At 31.8% G+C, this 16554-nt stretch overlaps 2 protein-coding genes across 2 annotated transcripts in view; both read right to left on the bottom strand.

Annotated features, from left to right (window-relative positions):
• The window catches only part of LOC149479381 (atrial natriuretic peptide receptor 2-like), a 58787-nt gene that overhangs the window by 20162 nt on the left and 22071 nt on the right, over positions 1 to 16554 (bottom strand). The gene's annotated exons all lie outside the window — the stretch shown is intronic.
• On the bottom strand, positions 14467 to 15531 carry LOC149479382 (uncharacterized). The gene has a single exon (XM_089707997.1). It carries the CDS (start codon positions 15417 to 15419, stop codon positions 14547 to 14549), a length of 873 nt encoding a protein of 290 aa, XP_089564123.1. The 5' UTR covers positions 15420 to 15531; the 3' UTR covers positions 14467 to 14546.

Raw genomic sequence — 16554 nt, 5'->3', positions numbered from 1 at the left:
TCCAAGTTAACACATAGGATAGGTTTTATCCCGGAAATCCGACGGGAACGGGAACTAACTGCGGCTTTTTCTTTGAAAACGCGGACGAAGCCGCGGGCGGAAAGCGAGTGTATTATAATGTGAACTATCGATTATTGCAAAGGTTGCGTCCATTAGCTAATGCATAAGTTATGTGATTACCGCATTACTGCAGTAAGCTCTGTTGCAGATTTACGTAATCGTGAAAAACCAGTTACGTTTTCCTTCTAGAGATGATTTCTTATTTCGGATTCGTATTTAAATCCTAATATCATTGACATACATATGCTATCCATAGTTTGTAGCCTTCATAAGCCTTAAAATTACGCAAAAGATTAATTATTCATGGAGCTTACCATTTTTTTTATTCAGTTAGATTTATATTATCATCACTAATAAGTCCACTTGGAATTTACGCATTAACAAAAAAGTCTGTTAACATCATTTAATTTCTTTCCAAAATTGGAGCATTAATTTCACAGTGACAGATCGCATGTGGCTTCAATCCCTTGTCCCTTTACCTTTATCAGTTCTTAAGGGCATTGCCCAAATTAATCCCGACCTTTCCTAAAATGTAGGCCTTGTTCAGGCGAAGGGAGGATAATGTATCATTTTCTCACACATTATCACGTTCTTCTTGTTCAAGAAACTTTGTAGGTACTGTGTTTTCTTATCAAGATTCACATTGTTTCAAAAGTTTTGCTTTTAGACTTCAATGTTTAGACGTTGTTCTCAAATCTTCGGGATCACTTAAGTGATTACTTTAAAAAAGATATTTAATGTGAAAATAAAAATTCGCTTAATATTTTTGTTAAAGTATATTGATATTACAAATAAACAAATGCTAAAAATATTTCTTCGACAGACAAAATTATTTTCATTCCCTCATCTTTATTGAGAAAACCTTACCCGAGATTAAAAACATACATAAACATCTAAAAATATTTACATAAAAGTTTCACAGTAATTACCTATGGTTTTATGTTATGTCTACAAATTCTTAAGAATGAAAAAATTTCGTAGATTGAAAACATTTCATTTCTTATTGTATTTTACATGTTATATTATGTAATTGCAAAATATAATTATACAATACATAGCCATGGTAAGTAAAATAATAATCGAAAATGTTGAGTGTCTGATTTGCTGATATAATGAAAAATTGAAAAATTTATACCAAGTGCAAATGATGTAACATCTAAGACTAAAGGTTTCATAACAATACTTTTAAAGCACAAAAGACCAACTTACCGAATACTCAAGTTGAAGAAAGAATTATTCAATTAACGTTGGAACTTTTAATTTTGAAGAATCTTTGCAACTTGAAAATTTGATTTAAAAGCATGTCAGAAGTTAGGATCTTATAAAAGGCGTTCATTCGCGAATTAGGTTTCCCTAAGAGTTGGGTATAAAAATACTTTAAGTGCTTTTTAAATTTCGCGGTGAAAGACGAAAGGGATTCCTGGAATTACTGTTAAGATTGTGTAAGCAAAGTATTCCCTCTGTACATTTTTGTCCAATTGTGTGATTATTGTTTTATATAACTGTCCATAAACAAATAAATCAGTGAAACTTGATAATATAAAATAAAAATTATACATTTCCATAATATATTTTTACAAATGATTTATATCGAAAGTTTTTCTCCATATAAAAGCCCTAACTCGTTAGTCAGGGAATTAAAGCATAAAGGTCATTTCTCAGTTCACTCCTTTTTATTGCGGCTTCTGAAAACATTGAATTTCTTTTCATATTTACTCCCCGCTAGATGTACTTTTTAGACTTAATTACTTGAAAAGGCAAATAGATCTTTGATAACATATCTCTGTTTTAATTAGTGAACAACTTTTAATAGAAAAATGAGCTTTCATGAGCTTTCTATCTATACTAATATTATAAAGCTGAAGAGTTTGTTTGTTTGTTTGAACGCGCTAATCTCGGGAACTACTTATCCGATTTGAAAAATTATTTCGGTGTTAGTTAGCCCATTAATCGAGGAATACTATAGGCATATATCATCACGCTAAGACGAACAGGAGCGGAGCAACGCGGGTGAAACCGCGGAGCACAGCTAGTGTTAAATATTGCTTATGAAGGTCTCTAGCATGTCTCTACCGTCTCTACGATGTACCTTTACGTATAAAGAATGTTAAATCGGTTCAGTTTTTCAGTGTTTTCGTTCCTAACATTTAACAAGTGTGTCGAAACGTACCTCAATATTCATGTGAGTTAGGAAGTGTCTATTCTCCTAGTGAAATTGGACTGTATTACTAATTTTGCAGCTGACTTACAAATAATAAATCTTACTTATTTACTTTTTAATGGTTTTCATAGATATAGCCTAACAAGAGCACAACCTTACTTTTTAAAGTTTTCTTCCCCATATTTTTGGTAGTAACGTACTGTGAGATTTATTGCCGCATGCTGTGTTTATCTTAAGTTTTTGGGTCTTAAATCTTATAGAAGGTTATAAAATAGTATATTTATGTTCTTACCTATACAGTATACGAATAGATAAAATAATACAAATACGAATATAAAGGAACAAAATAATTCTCCTTTGTGCGATGCGTTAAAATTAAACAAAGAGCTTTTTATGCGAGGGAGGTTTCCACGTTTGATGTTCAGTGACACTCAATCCATAAACATTCAAACTTTGTATGTGGGCATGTTGCCATGTTCAAAGGATTGGGAAGTCTGAGAGTCATACAATAGGATAAATATATTTATCTTCTTGATTATTTGTTTGAGTAGTGAATTTTATTCTACTTCACTTAATTTTATTTATTTATTTATTTAACACTTTTATATGAATTATTCGTGGCATTATCATTTAATTTATTGAATTCAATACCAACATTTATGTAAAATAAAAAAGTTGTAGAATATTATTGTATGAAATGGTTATATTTTATTACAAATTATGAGCAGAACATACTTGTTTAATAAGTAATATTATTTGAGAATGAGGCTCTAGTACGAACTTGACCTAATTCGTGCCAAACTTCAATTTCTTTATTAAAGAATAATTTACACGACATTCGAAAAAATAATTAAAAAGCCAGTAAACATGAATAAGCATTGAGTTTCGCTTCGAATTAATATACTTATTATTTTGTTCTAAAACTAAAAAAAGAGGTCAATTAAACTCAATAATAAACCTTTAATAAAAAAATCCCATTTAATAAGAGGTATTGCAACTTTCTAAGATCCTTTATAAGCTGTTGCTGTTGTTTATTGTTATAAACAACAACCAAAACATGTCACTAACGTAAATATTATGAAAATAAACTTCGTTCAAAAACACGATTTAAAATCATGATAGCAATTAGCACAGTTGTAATATCACTTGAATCATATTTCACTCAAAGTTTGTGATACAATTACGCCAAGCTAATTATGTAAACGAAACGTGGTGGATAAATATATTATTATCATGGGAATATGTAATAATATTGCATTTAGTAATTAATTTCCTGGCTGTGGCTTGTTACATTAATGATTGGTTAGTTAAACACCGAATCGTATCTTCTTGAAGATACATGATTCGTATTTGATTTGTGAATTGTGTCTCATAAAGACGTGTATACTGTGTACTGTTTGTATTACGTAATTAATTATTGCTAAAGACAAATTATGCATATTCAATGTATGTTATAATATGAAATTGTATTAAGTACTAGCGGTCCGCCCCGGCTTCGCCCGTGGTACATGTTTACGTTTTCTCTTTCTTTCTAGAAATATTAAAAAATCGAGGCGTTATTAAAAGAAAATGCTTTGTAAGTTATGTGTGAATACTGAGTTGAGTTCAATTTTAACATCGATGTAATATGTAACTTGAACTGGTTAAGTGGTTAGGTACCTACCTACTAGCTTCACATAAGCCCTAAAAGAAAAATAAACTCATTTAAATTTTCAATTACTAAAAGTCACGTACACTAAAGTCTGAACGAGATTTAATTTTCATATTCTCCCAATGTTATCTCAAAGCAATCTCAAAGGCTATCTTTGAATCATACATTCGTTTCAATTCAATCCGAGCCCGTACAAAATACGAATAAAAACTCAAACATTTAATTATTCAATTAGACTATTAATATTTAAAGTAATAAACTGATTCAAAGAAAACCATTTCATTTTACATCAACAAATTAGATAAATTTCCAAGGCTTATTCCCACACGCTTGGTCCTTTTATTCCCAACAGGATCAGCGGCTCAAATTAAATGTAATTATGTTTTAAATAATGCCTTTGAATTCATATGGTTTCATTTTGACTAGATTATTTTGCGAGTATTATAATTTTTGAGGGTATTAGATAATTGTATATAATTGGTGGCACGAAAAAACAGTTTGGCTAAAAATGTTAGATAGTGCAGCAAACGTTAATTATTATTACCTTGCTATCTGCTGATTGAGGTATATGTCCAAATTTCAATCACTCGATGTTAAGGTATCATTTTATGTTTCGTCATTGATAAAGCTTAATCCAATTACTGAGATGTTCATAAAGTTGAACGGCAAAATCTTTATTTTCATGACATTCAAAGAGCATAATATCAGGTTAGATATTTTGCAGTAAAATCGTCGGTTTATAAAACTCTTATTTATGGATCGTAAATATGAACGGTATGAAAACTGAAATATATGGTTCAGAATTTATCCTTCAACGCTATTTATATTTATGTGATTTTTAACAATATTTACGAATGATTTGAGAAACTTTAAATAATAGATGTGATGTGGGAACGTATCTTATTTTTTAAACATTCATATTCGAAATTTTATTTATAAACAATAACGTTCTTATAAAAATATTTATAAAGTAATCGAATAGTAGCAAAGTACAGCTTATAAGCAAGTTTTTATTCCAGCATTGACTTTAGCACAGATTCTTAATTACCTATGTACCTTAGTATTCACTTCAAAAGTTAGGTGTTCCATCAAAAATAACTAGAATATTCTGTAAATTATTGGCTATTTACATATTTTGAAAAGACGATGCTATTCGGGTTATTTACATTATCATATAAAAAGGATAACTTGATCAAAGTCCCTGGCAAAATTCGATATTCTTTGCAAAGTGTTTTTAGCGTTCGCCGTGCCCAAAGTCTGCCCGTCTGACTGTTAGGATGTATCTCATGATTTTTTTATTTTACAGGTAAAACGATATCTAGATATCAAGGAACAATATATCAAAATATTATACTTGAAGAGAAAAGAAAAACGAAAAAGAAGGAAATTTCTAATTTGCTCCAGCATCGATGGACTTATAACTAAATAAATCGTTTGTTTCTTTCCACAACATACAATAAAGTATAATAAGTCCATTAAAACTTTAATACTGTTAAAAGTAGGTATACTGCTATTATTTAAGTTCGCATACAATTACGAATTGCAACGAAATATATCACGATTGAAATTGAATAAATTCGCAATTCCATTCATTCACAAGTGAAATAAAATATTGGCTGATAGTTCAAAAGAATCATTGACCCGAAAACAATTAAGGAAATACGATTGCATACTCAAAATACAAAAGCTTGAAAAAGTTGTTATAATGATCTCGCTGTAGCAAATATAATGACGACGTGAATTGTTACAATTACATTGCTTCTTCCGTTTATACTTTCTCTAATGTTGAAGTACTGAAAGCGCAATGGAAAACGCTGTAACGGAAAGTTCCATTGTTAGATTTTTATTATTGTTTCGGATTTCGAACATAATGCGATTCAAGTTCCATACACAAACAATAGAACAAAGGCTTTGTGAGTGGATTTGCATTGCTTTACATTTAGGGAGCTTTGCTGACAACATTTTCATGAATATCCATGTGTAAAATACAAAGACTCGGAATGGCATTACGATCTTTTGAGATTTCGTGATGCTGTCAACGTTAGCTAGGGGAATTCGATGGAAAAACTTACCTGTTGGGGGTGGAATGTATTTATTGAAAGTTTTACTGTTTGTAAAACTTATCATACCTAGTACGGTAGGTATATTTGGATAGGTTGAAGTACCTATTAAATGTTTGAGTGTCGTTCAAAATATATAACTAGTATAGTATTTTAGTATTGTAGTAAGTGTAGTATATAGTAGTTAATATAATAGTAAGAAACATACAAATTCATATTTTATTTGTACTAATTTTGTTCTTTTTTATCAGGTAAAATAAACCATAAACCAGCTAAAGCATCAGTTGTTGCTAAGCAAACTACCATCATCCATAAACACTCTCAGTAGTATTCGCAAACGCGGTGCTGACAAAAAGGATAACATAAATAAGGGATCGTCTAGACGAAAAACAACATGTAAAGCCGACGAAAGGATACGTGCTATCCGGTCCTACTCATTGTACGAAACACAGTAGCATCCACTAGTCATATTCTGTCATGCTAATCTTCCATAGGGAAGTGACGCCTTCCCTAGTGCGACCTTGGTCCTATTCATGCCAAATGTATCGACTTTCTAGTTCATATGATTTAAACTGTTAGTGACATATCACACTAGCGGATTGCGAGCGGTTTCAAAGCGGAGCGGGTGCGCAACGAATACGTTGCGGTTGCGCAGCGAATTCGTTGCGGACGCGTGGCAGATGCGCAACGTTTACGTCGCAGTCATGTACACTCATTAACAAAATGGAATCCGTGCTGGTTGTTACTTATAACTTGTGATAGTATAATAATTATGAGATCATTATTTTTTACGAGTTTCATAACATGTTAATGTTTAGGGTATTGTTTTATCTATTAAATCTTGGTCGAAATGCAATCAGATAACTTAATTGCTCATTAAGAAAGTTCATTAGTGAAATAAATGTTAAAGCTCCTTAACTAAAACAGGGCTATCTTATTATTAGATAAATAGCAGTGAATAGAAAATTTTATCAAGCAACCAGCAACTCACTATCACTTTGCTCATAATTAGGTTCACAAAATCTCTTTATAACATACGTTGCTATGGGAGAGATTATACTGGTCAGTCGTTACATACTTTTGGAATGTATGGTACATTCTAAAAGTCCTAGTAATTCAATTTTATAGCACCTTTTTTTAACAACTCCAGTTGTTATTACATCTTTAGTTAACTGTTAAGTAAGTGCATTTCCACAGTACGGTTAAAAAATTGAGTGCTACAGAAACGATGGAAATATTGAATGGAAGTTAGGCAAGGCGGAAGGGCTGGCTTTTGTGCGAGAGTATACAAAATGACGCGTCCGCAACGAATTCGCTGCGCAACCGCGGCGTGTTCGTTGCGCGCCCGCAACGTATTCGTTGCGCACCCGCTCCGCTTTGAAACCGCTCGCAATCCGCTAGTGTGATATGTCACTTAGTGTGTATTAAATAAAAAGAGAGCGTGTGTGCCGAGCATACGTGTGAGAGTAATGCAACTGCTTCGGCTAGATTCAAAGATACCTAAATCATCGCTATGACGTGACGGTATTGCAGTGACGCGACCTTGAAATTTTACTCTCAACGCGCCTAAAGAAGTTTCACTTAAAAAACGTACTATTTTTTCAGTTATATTATGCAAACGACACAAAGGCAGATCTGCAATACGCTGGAACGCGCTATGAATGTAGTGTTCATAATTCAACGTGGTTTAAGCTTAATCATTGCGCCCACGTCTGCAAGTGTGTCACGTACGCACTTCAGTGTAAAAGAGCGGGATTGGTAAGTATTATGTCTCGTTTTAAATACATGTGAATATGTCGATATTTAAGGATAATGTTGATGGATAGAAGGTTTTCGGGTATGTACATGTGTGTGTGGGTGTGTGTGTATGTGTTTTCGTGTGTGTGTTTGTGAGAGAGATTGCATAGTTTCACGTCATCAGCGTATTATTATTTTTTTGGTTTCATGTTCTAAACAGTTTATATAAGTAGGTAATTTTAAAATGTAAAATATCATGTTTTTTTCAAATCGATGAAAATGGTCAGTTCTGTTCACTTAGAAAATTAAAAAGTTTGTATCGTAAACTATTATTATATTCGTGCAATAAAATTATAAATTTAATTCTATTTTCTTGACCATGAAGAAACGACTCATATAATCTAAAACACTTATCTTCTTAAAATATGCTGTGTTTTCATAAAATGCAAATTTGAATGGGGCGTGCTTTGCATGCGGACTAAATAATTATATTTCAGCATAACTAAAAGCGACACCTGGAGACCTGTCTGCAGTTTTTTTCTTTTTTTTCTGAAGGAATACTTTATTTATATTCTTCGCAGATATAATATTTTCTGATGAACTAACTTAAGTTACAGCCAGAAATAAGTTAGTCTTAACGCTTTTACTTTAATCTAGCTTTTTCTAAAACCACTTTTTCACCATGTTGCATCTACATACATGTTTTAGGTGCATCTGTGACAACTTACCACCTCATTTTGCCTTCTTTCTAGAAACTGTATCTAACGTAAACATAAATCTAGGTATAGATATCTACTATCTTTAAAGATAGATATTTCCACTGTCAATCCGTACGAGTGGCTCGTAAAATATTAAATGCTAGAAGTCAATTTCGTATGCAATCCGCGTTCTCTCAATTCAATCAAAAGCGAATATCCATCGGTTTTCGAACAAAATATTGTTATTCATAGTTCGGTTAAAGTATTATATTATTTAGCATGCTCCAATAACTGTATAAAGATGTTAATTAAACTGAAAAACAGATTATATTAAATATAATCTTTTAGTAAATTAAAGTACCTACCTAATAAATTTTATTTGAATTTCTGAAAAGGAACTTAACGTTAGAATACAGTAATATTTAACTTGCCAAATTCATTACAACCACAACATAATTCAGTTTTAAAAACAAACAAAGAAAATACACGTTAGTTAAACGTTCTTATAAAATACGTAAAGTTTGAAACGCAATTAAAGACTCGGTCGAGCATTTACTTGCAAACTGAACAGTTCTGAAGTAACTAACGAGTTACCATTCATTCGGCTTCCTCAGGACACTCTGGTTTACATTTTGAGGTTAGATTGTGGAAAACGGGATTTTTATGCAAATTATACGGTTTATAAAAAAAACGGTTTACGGTTCTTTTTTTTCTTGTTGTACGAATAATGGAACTTGAACTATTGTTGATATTTAAACGAAGTATTCTAGACAAGTAAGCTAAATTCTTAAAGGTTAAAGCAGTCGATGCACGAAAGAAGCAAAGCTGAATTTTTATCAACAATAAATTCTCAGAGGTTCACATTATTTTTATCTAAATGTAGCTTAAAAACTAAATCCCACCCAATTATAGTACATTCCATTATAATTTGTTATTAGTATCTATTAAATTTGTTACAATAAAATTAACGATTAGCCTTCTGTTGTTCCTAACCTACCCCGGTTCTCTGTACAACTTATCTTAACCATATAAATAAACTCCAAACAAGTATAATAAATGTAAAACCATGGAAGCCCGACGCTACATTTATCTGATCGGTCGAGGTCACGTTAGTCTCATCCCAGCTCTAGAAGGATTTCCTTTTATTACTTTCTTGTGAAAACGAATTAAATTGTCAATACTCTGCTTAGAAACGCGCTGACTGGACTGTGGATTTCGTGCCAAGGAAACAAAAAATGTTAATTTGTTAAAGGGGGTAGTTTGCAAAACAATGAGCCAATGATTAGTAGATACATATCTAGAACGTAGAGTAATGAAACTTCAACAAAAAAACATTTAGTTTAAGAATATTTTTTACTACTGCGTTATATCATACATAATATTTAGATTTTTAACTAATTACTTAAGTTACACGACATTATGCCTTGCAATAAAAACACATTACATACGAATATGGAGCAAACTCATGAAAAAGCTCGAATACAAAATACCAAAAAATATATATCTAATAATAGAATAAAAAATACAATAAGTATGCAAACGCAGTTAAATAAAAAAAGTTACCGTTTCTATTTATCTAAGCAATTCTGTTTTTTGGGATATTTTTTGTCTTTGATTTATGTATTACACTAACAGGTCATTATTATTTAAATGAAGCAATAATGAAGACATTAAAAGTGCAGAATTCGTTATTCTTAGTGCCCTTACCGTCTCTATTATTTAACTTCCATTAAGGTTTATTAATGTCATACACTTTTGCATTTCCTTTATTACCTACATATTTTTATACACAACAATCCAATAAGACGAAATAGCTTTTCCGAATAAGAATAAGTATCCTTTCTTGCTGTGTGTTTTCAGTAATAATTATTTGTAAGGGAACAAATTTAATAATATTTTAACAAATCTCTGTAAGTATCGTAAAACTATAACAACACCATATTTACGTGACTCAAACAATATAAAGATATGGAGCCATCAATAAGATTTCATGATATTATATAAAGATTAAGTTTTATTTATTAACTAACAGTATGACTATAATGTTAATATGGAACCAATATATCAACTTACGACTTTCATACAGTCCAGACTTATTATCGATAAACTTTGGCCCTCATCACATAACCTATTAGGTCACAAAATTAACATCAAACTACATGTTTGTATACAAAATTTTTGTTATATCATGCTTATTATAGTTTGCTCTCTAGATCCTTATTCAATATTTGACTTTCAGTAGATAATACGTATTTACAGGCTATAGTTATATACCTATAAAAGTAAAGTAATTGCCATATACAGAAGAAAATAAAATACTTAACATTTATGGTACTTATATATTATACCAAATAAATACAATAGCATTCTTATTTGGTAATACATACCAACTAGGAAAAAGAAAAAATGAGAGGCAATTTTTTTAAGCATGTGATTAAATATCCCCAGGATAATTGTTTGTTATCCATTCATGAAGCATTACTCTTAAATAAATAAATAAAATAAAATAAAAATGGTTTATTTCTTTTAAACAAGTTTTCATCTTGGGTTGGAGGTAAGTGCCTTCATTTAAGTGATAAATTTCACTTGTGTTAGAAGGCGCTTCTCTTCCATAACAATTACTAGACATTAACAATTAAAAGAAAGCTTGAAAAATAAGGTAATGTAAACAAAAAAAAATACTCTAAAATTGGTAGATTGGATGTATGTGTGTGTGTGTGTGTGTGTTTGTGTGGTGTTGGTGTGTGTGTGTGTGTTTGTGTGTGTGTGGTGTTTGTGTGTGTGTGTGCGTGTGTGTGTGTATGTGTGTTCGTATGGTTTTGTTTGTGTAATGTACAAGAATTAAAAAAAATGTGATTTTTATTTTATTTTACATTTTCATTTTACTCCCTACTAACTCCATGTTTTTAGAATGTCTTCTGCTTCTGTATAACTAATTTCTTTAAGCCATTTTAAGGTATGTTTTTTACATTCGTTGTATCGATTTTCATATATGTTTAAAATTTTATTTACATTTTTATATAAAATTTCTGACTGTCTATTGTACTGACGCTTACTAAATGATGTGTTCGTTTTATGAAACAGCGGAATAATATCTCTTCTTCTACGATTGGTTATGTTAGGGTCATATGTGATAGTCTTGTGTTTTTTTAGGATAGTTGCAAGAATATATAATTTGCGTATAGATAGTAGGCCCGTTGTGGAGTAAAGGAGTTCAGTAGAATATTTGTATGGTTTAAAATGCATAACCTTTATTAAAGCACGTTGTGCACGTTCTACTTCCAAAAGTTTTGTTTTAGTGGCTCCGCCCCACACTGGTATACAGTAGGTTAAAATTGATTGTGCTAGTGTAACATATATTTTATTTAGCAAATCCTTATCAGCAACATGGCGAAGTGTTTTAAAAGTCCAAGTTATCTTCCTAATTCTGGATGTTATTAAATCTATTTGCGGATGCCAGGACAGTCTTTGATCAATTTGTATTCCCAGATATTTCGCTGAGGTGACTCTGTTTATGTAAGGACAATGGCATGTAGTGAGATTACATTGATTGTGGATTTGAATACTAAAGTTGTTAGAAGGTTGAGTTTTATTAGTTATTGAAAAACAAATGTAGTTTGATTTGGTTGCGTTTAAGGTGAGAAGATTAGATTGTAGCCACGTAGCAATTTTTGATAGACCTACTTCAGCTTTGTGTCGAACGGCATCCCATGATTTCTCCGAAAATACTACTGCGGTGTCATCAGCGTATGCGTAAATTTTTGCATCATCTAATTTTAGTTTACAGAGGCTGTTTATGTAAACTAAAAAGAGAGTAGGGCCCAAAACACTTCCCTGAGGAACTCCAGTAGTTATATCTGTGTCATCGCTGTAGTATTGTCCAATTTTAATCCTTTGTGAACGATTTTGTAGGTAGTCTTTAAATAATTTTAATGAAGTTCCTCTAATACCTATCTTTTCTAATTTATTTATAAGTAAATGAACCGAAACTGTGTCAAATGCCTTCTTAAGATCAAGGAAGACAGTAAGGCATTTGTCTTTTACGTCTAATTTGTCAACTATTTGTGTGCTTAAGGCAGTAATGGCATCCTCTGTGCATCTTCCAGGTCTAAAACCATATTGGTTGTTTGCTAGTATGTTAAATTTGTTAAGATAGTTTAGTAATCTGACATTTAATAGTTTTTCTAGGACCTTCGAAATACAGGGTAAGACAGAAATTGGTCTGTAGTTATTGAGATCACTTTTGCTGCCGCTCTTATATATTGGTGTAATGATCGATCGTTTCAGTGGTTTAGGAAAAACACCTTGCTGAAAGCATAGGTTTGCTAAATGACAAATGATAGGAGCCAGTTCTACTACAGCTAATTTAAGGAATTTCGATGAGATACCATCCCATCCGGGAGCACTGTCATCTTTTAAATTGGATATAATTTTATGAACCTCATCAACATCTGTATCCAGTAAACAAAGTGAAGTTAAATTTGAATCTTCTTCATCAAGCGTATTTAAGCCTATGTTAGATTTTCCTATTTCGTCCGCCAGTTTATTCCCGACATTAGCTAGGTAAGCGTTTACATAATTTACTGATTCTATGGGTGTGTTCTTAATTTTTAATAATGTTGTGTTGTCTGACTTTCCCTGTTTTAAATTTGTAATTTTGTTTATGTTTTTCCAAAGATTTTTTGTATTTTTAGTTGATTTTTCTAAATTTTGTCTTTCGTAATTGCGTTTCAGTTTTTTTATTAGTTTGTTACAATGGTTGCGGTATCTTTTATAAGTAATATTCAGTATTTCGTTATGTGGATCCATTTTTAGTTTCTTTTGCATTTTATTTCTATTTCTTATACAGCGTAAAATACCTGCTGTAATCCATGGTTTAATTATTTGTTTTTGTTTTGAGATAGTCGTTGTCACTGTATTTTCTTTTATGATGGTTGTAAGTTTTTGAATCAAATGATCAGTCAGTAAACAAGGGTCATCACAGTGTAATAATTCTGAGATATTAATATTTGCAAGATCGATAAGAGCTTTATCAAAGTTTATTTTTGTTAGAGTTTTAGGACAGTTATTATATGAAATTTTAGTTAGGTGTAGAAATATCATCAGGTGGTCGGTTATAGACGTATTAAGAATAATTATGTGGGCACAGGTTTTGTTTCGTTCAATATTTAACATAAAATGATCAAGACAGCTAGATTCGCGAGTAGGTATTGTGTGCCCAATTAAAAATCCTTGCATTGTCAACATATTTAAATACCGTATTCTATTATTCTTTTCATTATTATTTTCATTTGGTTTGGCCAGTATGTTTATATTAATATCTCCAGTTATGATAGTGTTTTTTATAGATTTATAAGAGGTTAATTGACTATCTAAAGAGTTTATAAATTTGTCTGCGTTAGTATTAGATGGTGAGCGATAAATTCCTAGGATTGTGTAGTTGTTCGGTTCTATTTGTAGACAAGAAGCTTGATCTAAATTTATCTCTTTAACTGTAGCATGTAAAGAATCTCTTATATAAGTCACAACACCGTCATTTTGATTGATATGATTCGTGGTTGCATGTGAAACATAATCTTGTAATTTAGGTATAGGTTTGTTTGGTGTAAGTCTACATTCAGTGAGAATCAATATATCTGCTGTACATTTCAGTTGAGTAAGTGTAATATAAAGGTCGTTACAATTGCTGTATACGCTTCTAATATTCTGAGAAATGATAGTTAGGTCATGTTTTTCTTTAATTATATGTTTGGATAGTTGCTCAACATCACACTGTGTGACGCGAGCTGCTTCACTATTATCTATATCTTGCAATGTATCTATATTTCTGTCCATACTTGTAGAATATAAAGGGTTGGTGTATACATGTTGGTACAGGGAATATTAGTATATTTGAATAAAGACGTGACATATAAAATATAATAATTTAATAACCTATTAAAGGGAGACTGAGAGAAATGTTGTGCATGTAGATGTATTTTATACAAGAGAGTTTGTTTAGAAATGTACTTAATGAGTTTATAATATTTGTTTATTTGTGTGTGTGTTAATTGTATTGTGTAAGTTTGAATGTTTTGATTGGTTGAGTAGGAAGTTACTATTACAATAAAGGCAAGACTTAAACTAACTAATAATAAAAACAAGCTGAATGTTAAAGAATAGCGGAAGTTGCGGCATAGTCATTTTTCTTTGAGTGAAATGTCTTGGATTTGTGCCTCATTTCTAACTAATATAATTTTTGAGCTGTCGTCTTTTCTTAAATAAACTTTCCCATAAGCTGTCCAGCAGTACTTGTAGAGTTTACGTTTAACCAAATCTCGCGCGAGAAAGTGAAGACGAGCTCCCTTGGCAGTTAGCTGACTTGATATGTATATAGGAGTATCGGCAGACGAAGTAAAGCCTAAGTGCTTGGCACAAAGTTTCGTTTTCTGCCTTATGTTGAATGCCTTGCTCAATCTTAACATTTCATTTTTACAAATGGTAGATGAGGTCTCAACTATTATTGTAGTGGTTTTAGGTGTATCCTTTTTAGCGCGTACTCTATAAACATCCTTTAGGTCCGACTTGTTAATCTGACATCCAATAGTCCGAGACAGGCATAGAACCATGTCTACTAAATCCGTTTTAGCTTCATTGGGTTTTAAAGGCACATTTTTAATTTCAAAGTTTGACTTCCTGCTATCTTGTTGAATATTTTCAATTTTATCCTCCAACATTGTTATATATTTCCGATCTTCTTTAATCTTTCCTTCAAGTAGTTCTATTTTATTCTTCATTTCTTCATTTTGCGACGTTAAAAAAGCCAAGGCATTTTCGATATTAGAGTTAGCTTGTTTAATTTCCTGCAATGTAGCGGCGTTACTATCGAAGCCTTGTTTTTGCGCTGTCATCACCGAAGAAATCATAGCTTTCATCTCTTCCCTTAATTCAGTTAATTCATTGGGGTCAGCTTCTCTTTTCCTTTTACCTCGTTTTATTAAAAAGTTATTGGTAGGAGTTGTATCTGTTTGTTCCATTAAGTGGATTTCTGAATCCGAAAGTGATTTGTCCATATTTATGCACTATTATATTTATTTAGATTTTAACTTTATATATATATAATATATATTTCCAACTATTGTAAATTATTCAATTTCAGATAATATTTTTCACCATCTCTTAGACTATAATATTATATCCAGATCAATGCTAGTGTAATTAATTAGCTCTTGCACTATAAAGTAATAATAGTTGGAAATGGCATAAACGTTAGGCTGCGCTTGCGCATCTATTGGTATTGTTCCAGTTTCTAATTGGAGGCTTATTTTCTATTCATAAGTAATTTGTGCAATCAGATACGTAAGAGGCGTGGCCTATTTTTTATTGGATAATAGGCAAGCAAATTAGGTGCACCGTTCTTGGTTTGCAAGTGGAGAGGGGCAATGACGTTGTTTCTTGCCTTTTGTTTGAGCTACCAGGATCGCAGAGCGAACGGGTGATAATAATTGCGGATTGGATTAGCTGTTAGCCAGTCGTGATAGCTGATGCAGTGTAGTGTCGTGGGGATGACTTACGTGACGCAGAGCTTGTACCAGGCGCCAAGAACTTGCAGTCTTCACTTAACTCCTTGCCTCTTATGCACTCCTATTATTTTGCGTGAATTAAATTGGTGTAAAATTTTAAAATAATTTAGATTATTTGTACGTGAACACGTCTGTATGCTTCTACGTCCGAGGGGGAAGAGTCCTCTTGAGTTGTTTATCATTGAAATTCTGCTCGCCTTTAGTTGCCTTTTGTTACCTTGCCTTTATCTCTTTATTTTCTATATTTATATTCAGAAAGTTACAGAGGTTCAATCTTGGTGGTATTTTTTTGGCAGTAAAAAAGCCTGCTCAGAAAAAAACAATGAATTGAGCAGGTGTGCTGCATCTGCCAGTATGAAACAATTATTTTAGCATATTTTTCAAAAACCTTTTATAAATTTCTAAAAAAACATCTTATCTTGTTAGAACCACGCACACATTTACTTAATACAAAGTTTTTATCTCAACGTCTCAGCAAATACTCTTTTATCTGTTCTTTCACGAAAAATTTCAGGAAGATTTTTATTAAGGAGGAATTTATAATGCTTGCGTCGTCATTTCAGATTTGACAGTCACTGATCAACATCATTGGATTAGCAGACAGGCGATTTGGACGGAAGCCAAG

The sequence above is a fragment of the Colias philodice genome, chromosome 20, assembly GCF_061535455.1.
Source record: "Colias philodice isolate Cphi_HAF_F1 chromosome 20, ilColPhil1 Martin Lab GWU primary, whole genome shotgun sequence".
NCBI lineage: Eukaryota > Metazoa > Arthropoda > Insecta > Lepidoptera > Pieridae > Colias > Colias philodice.
Note: the sequence above shows the minus strand (reverse complement) of the source record. Positions and strands in the feature narration are given on the sequence as shown.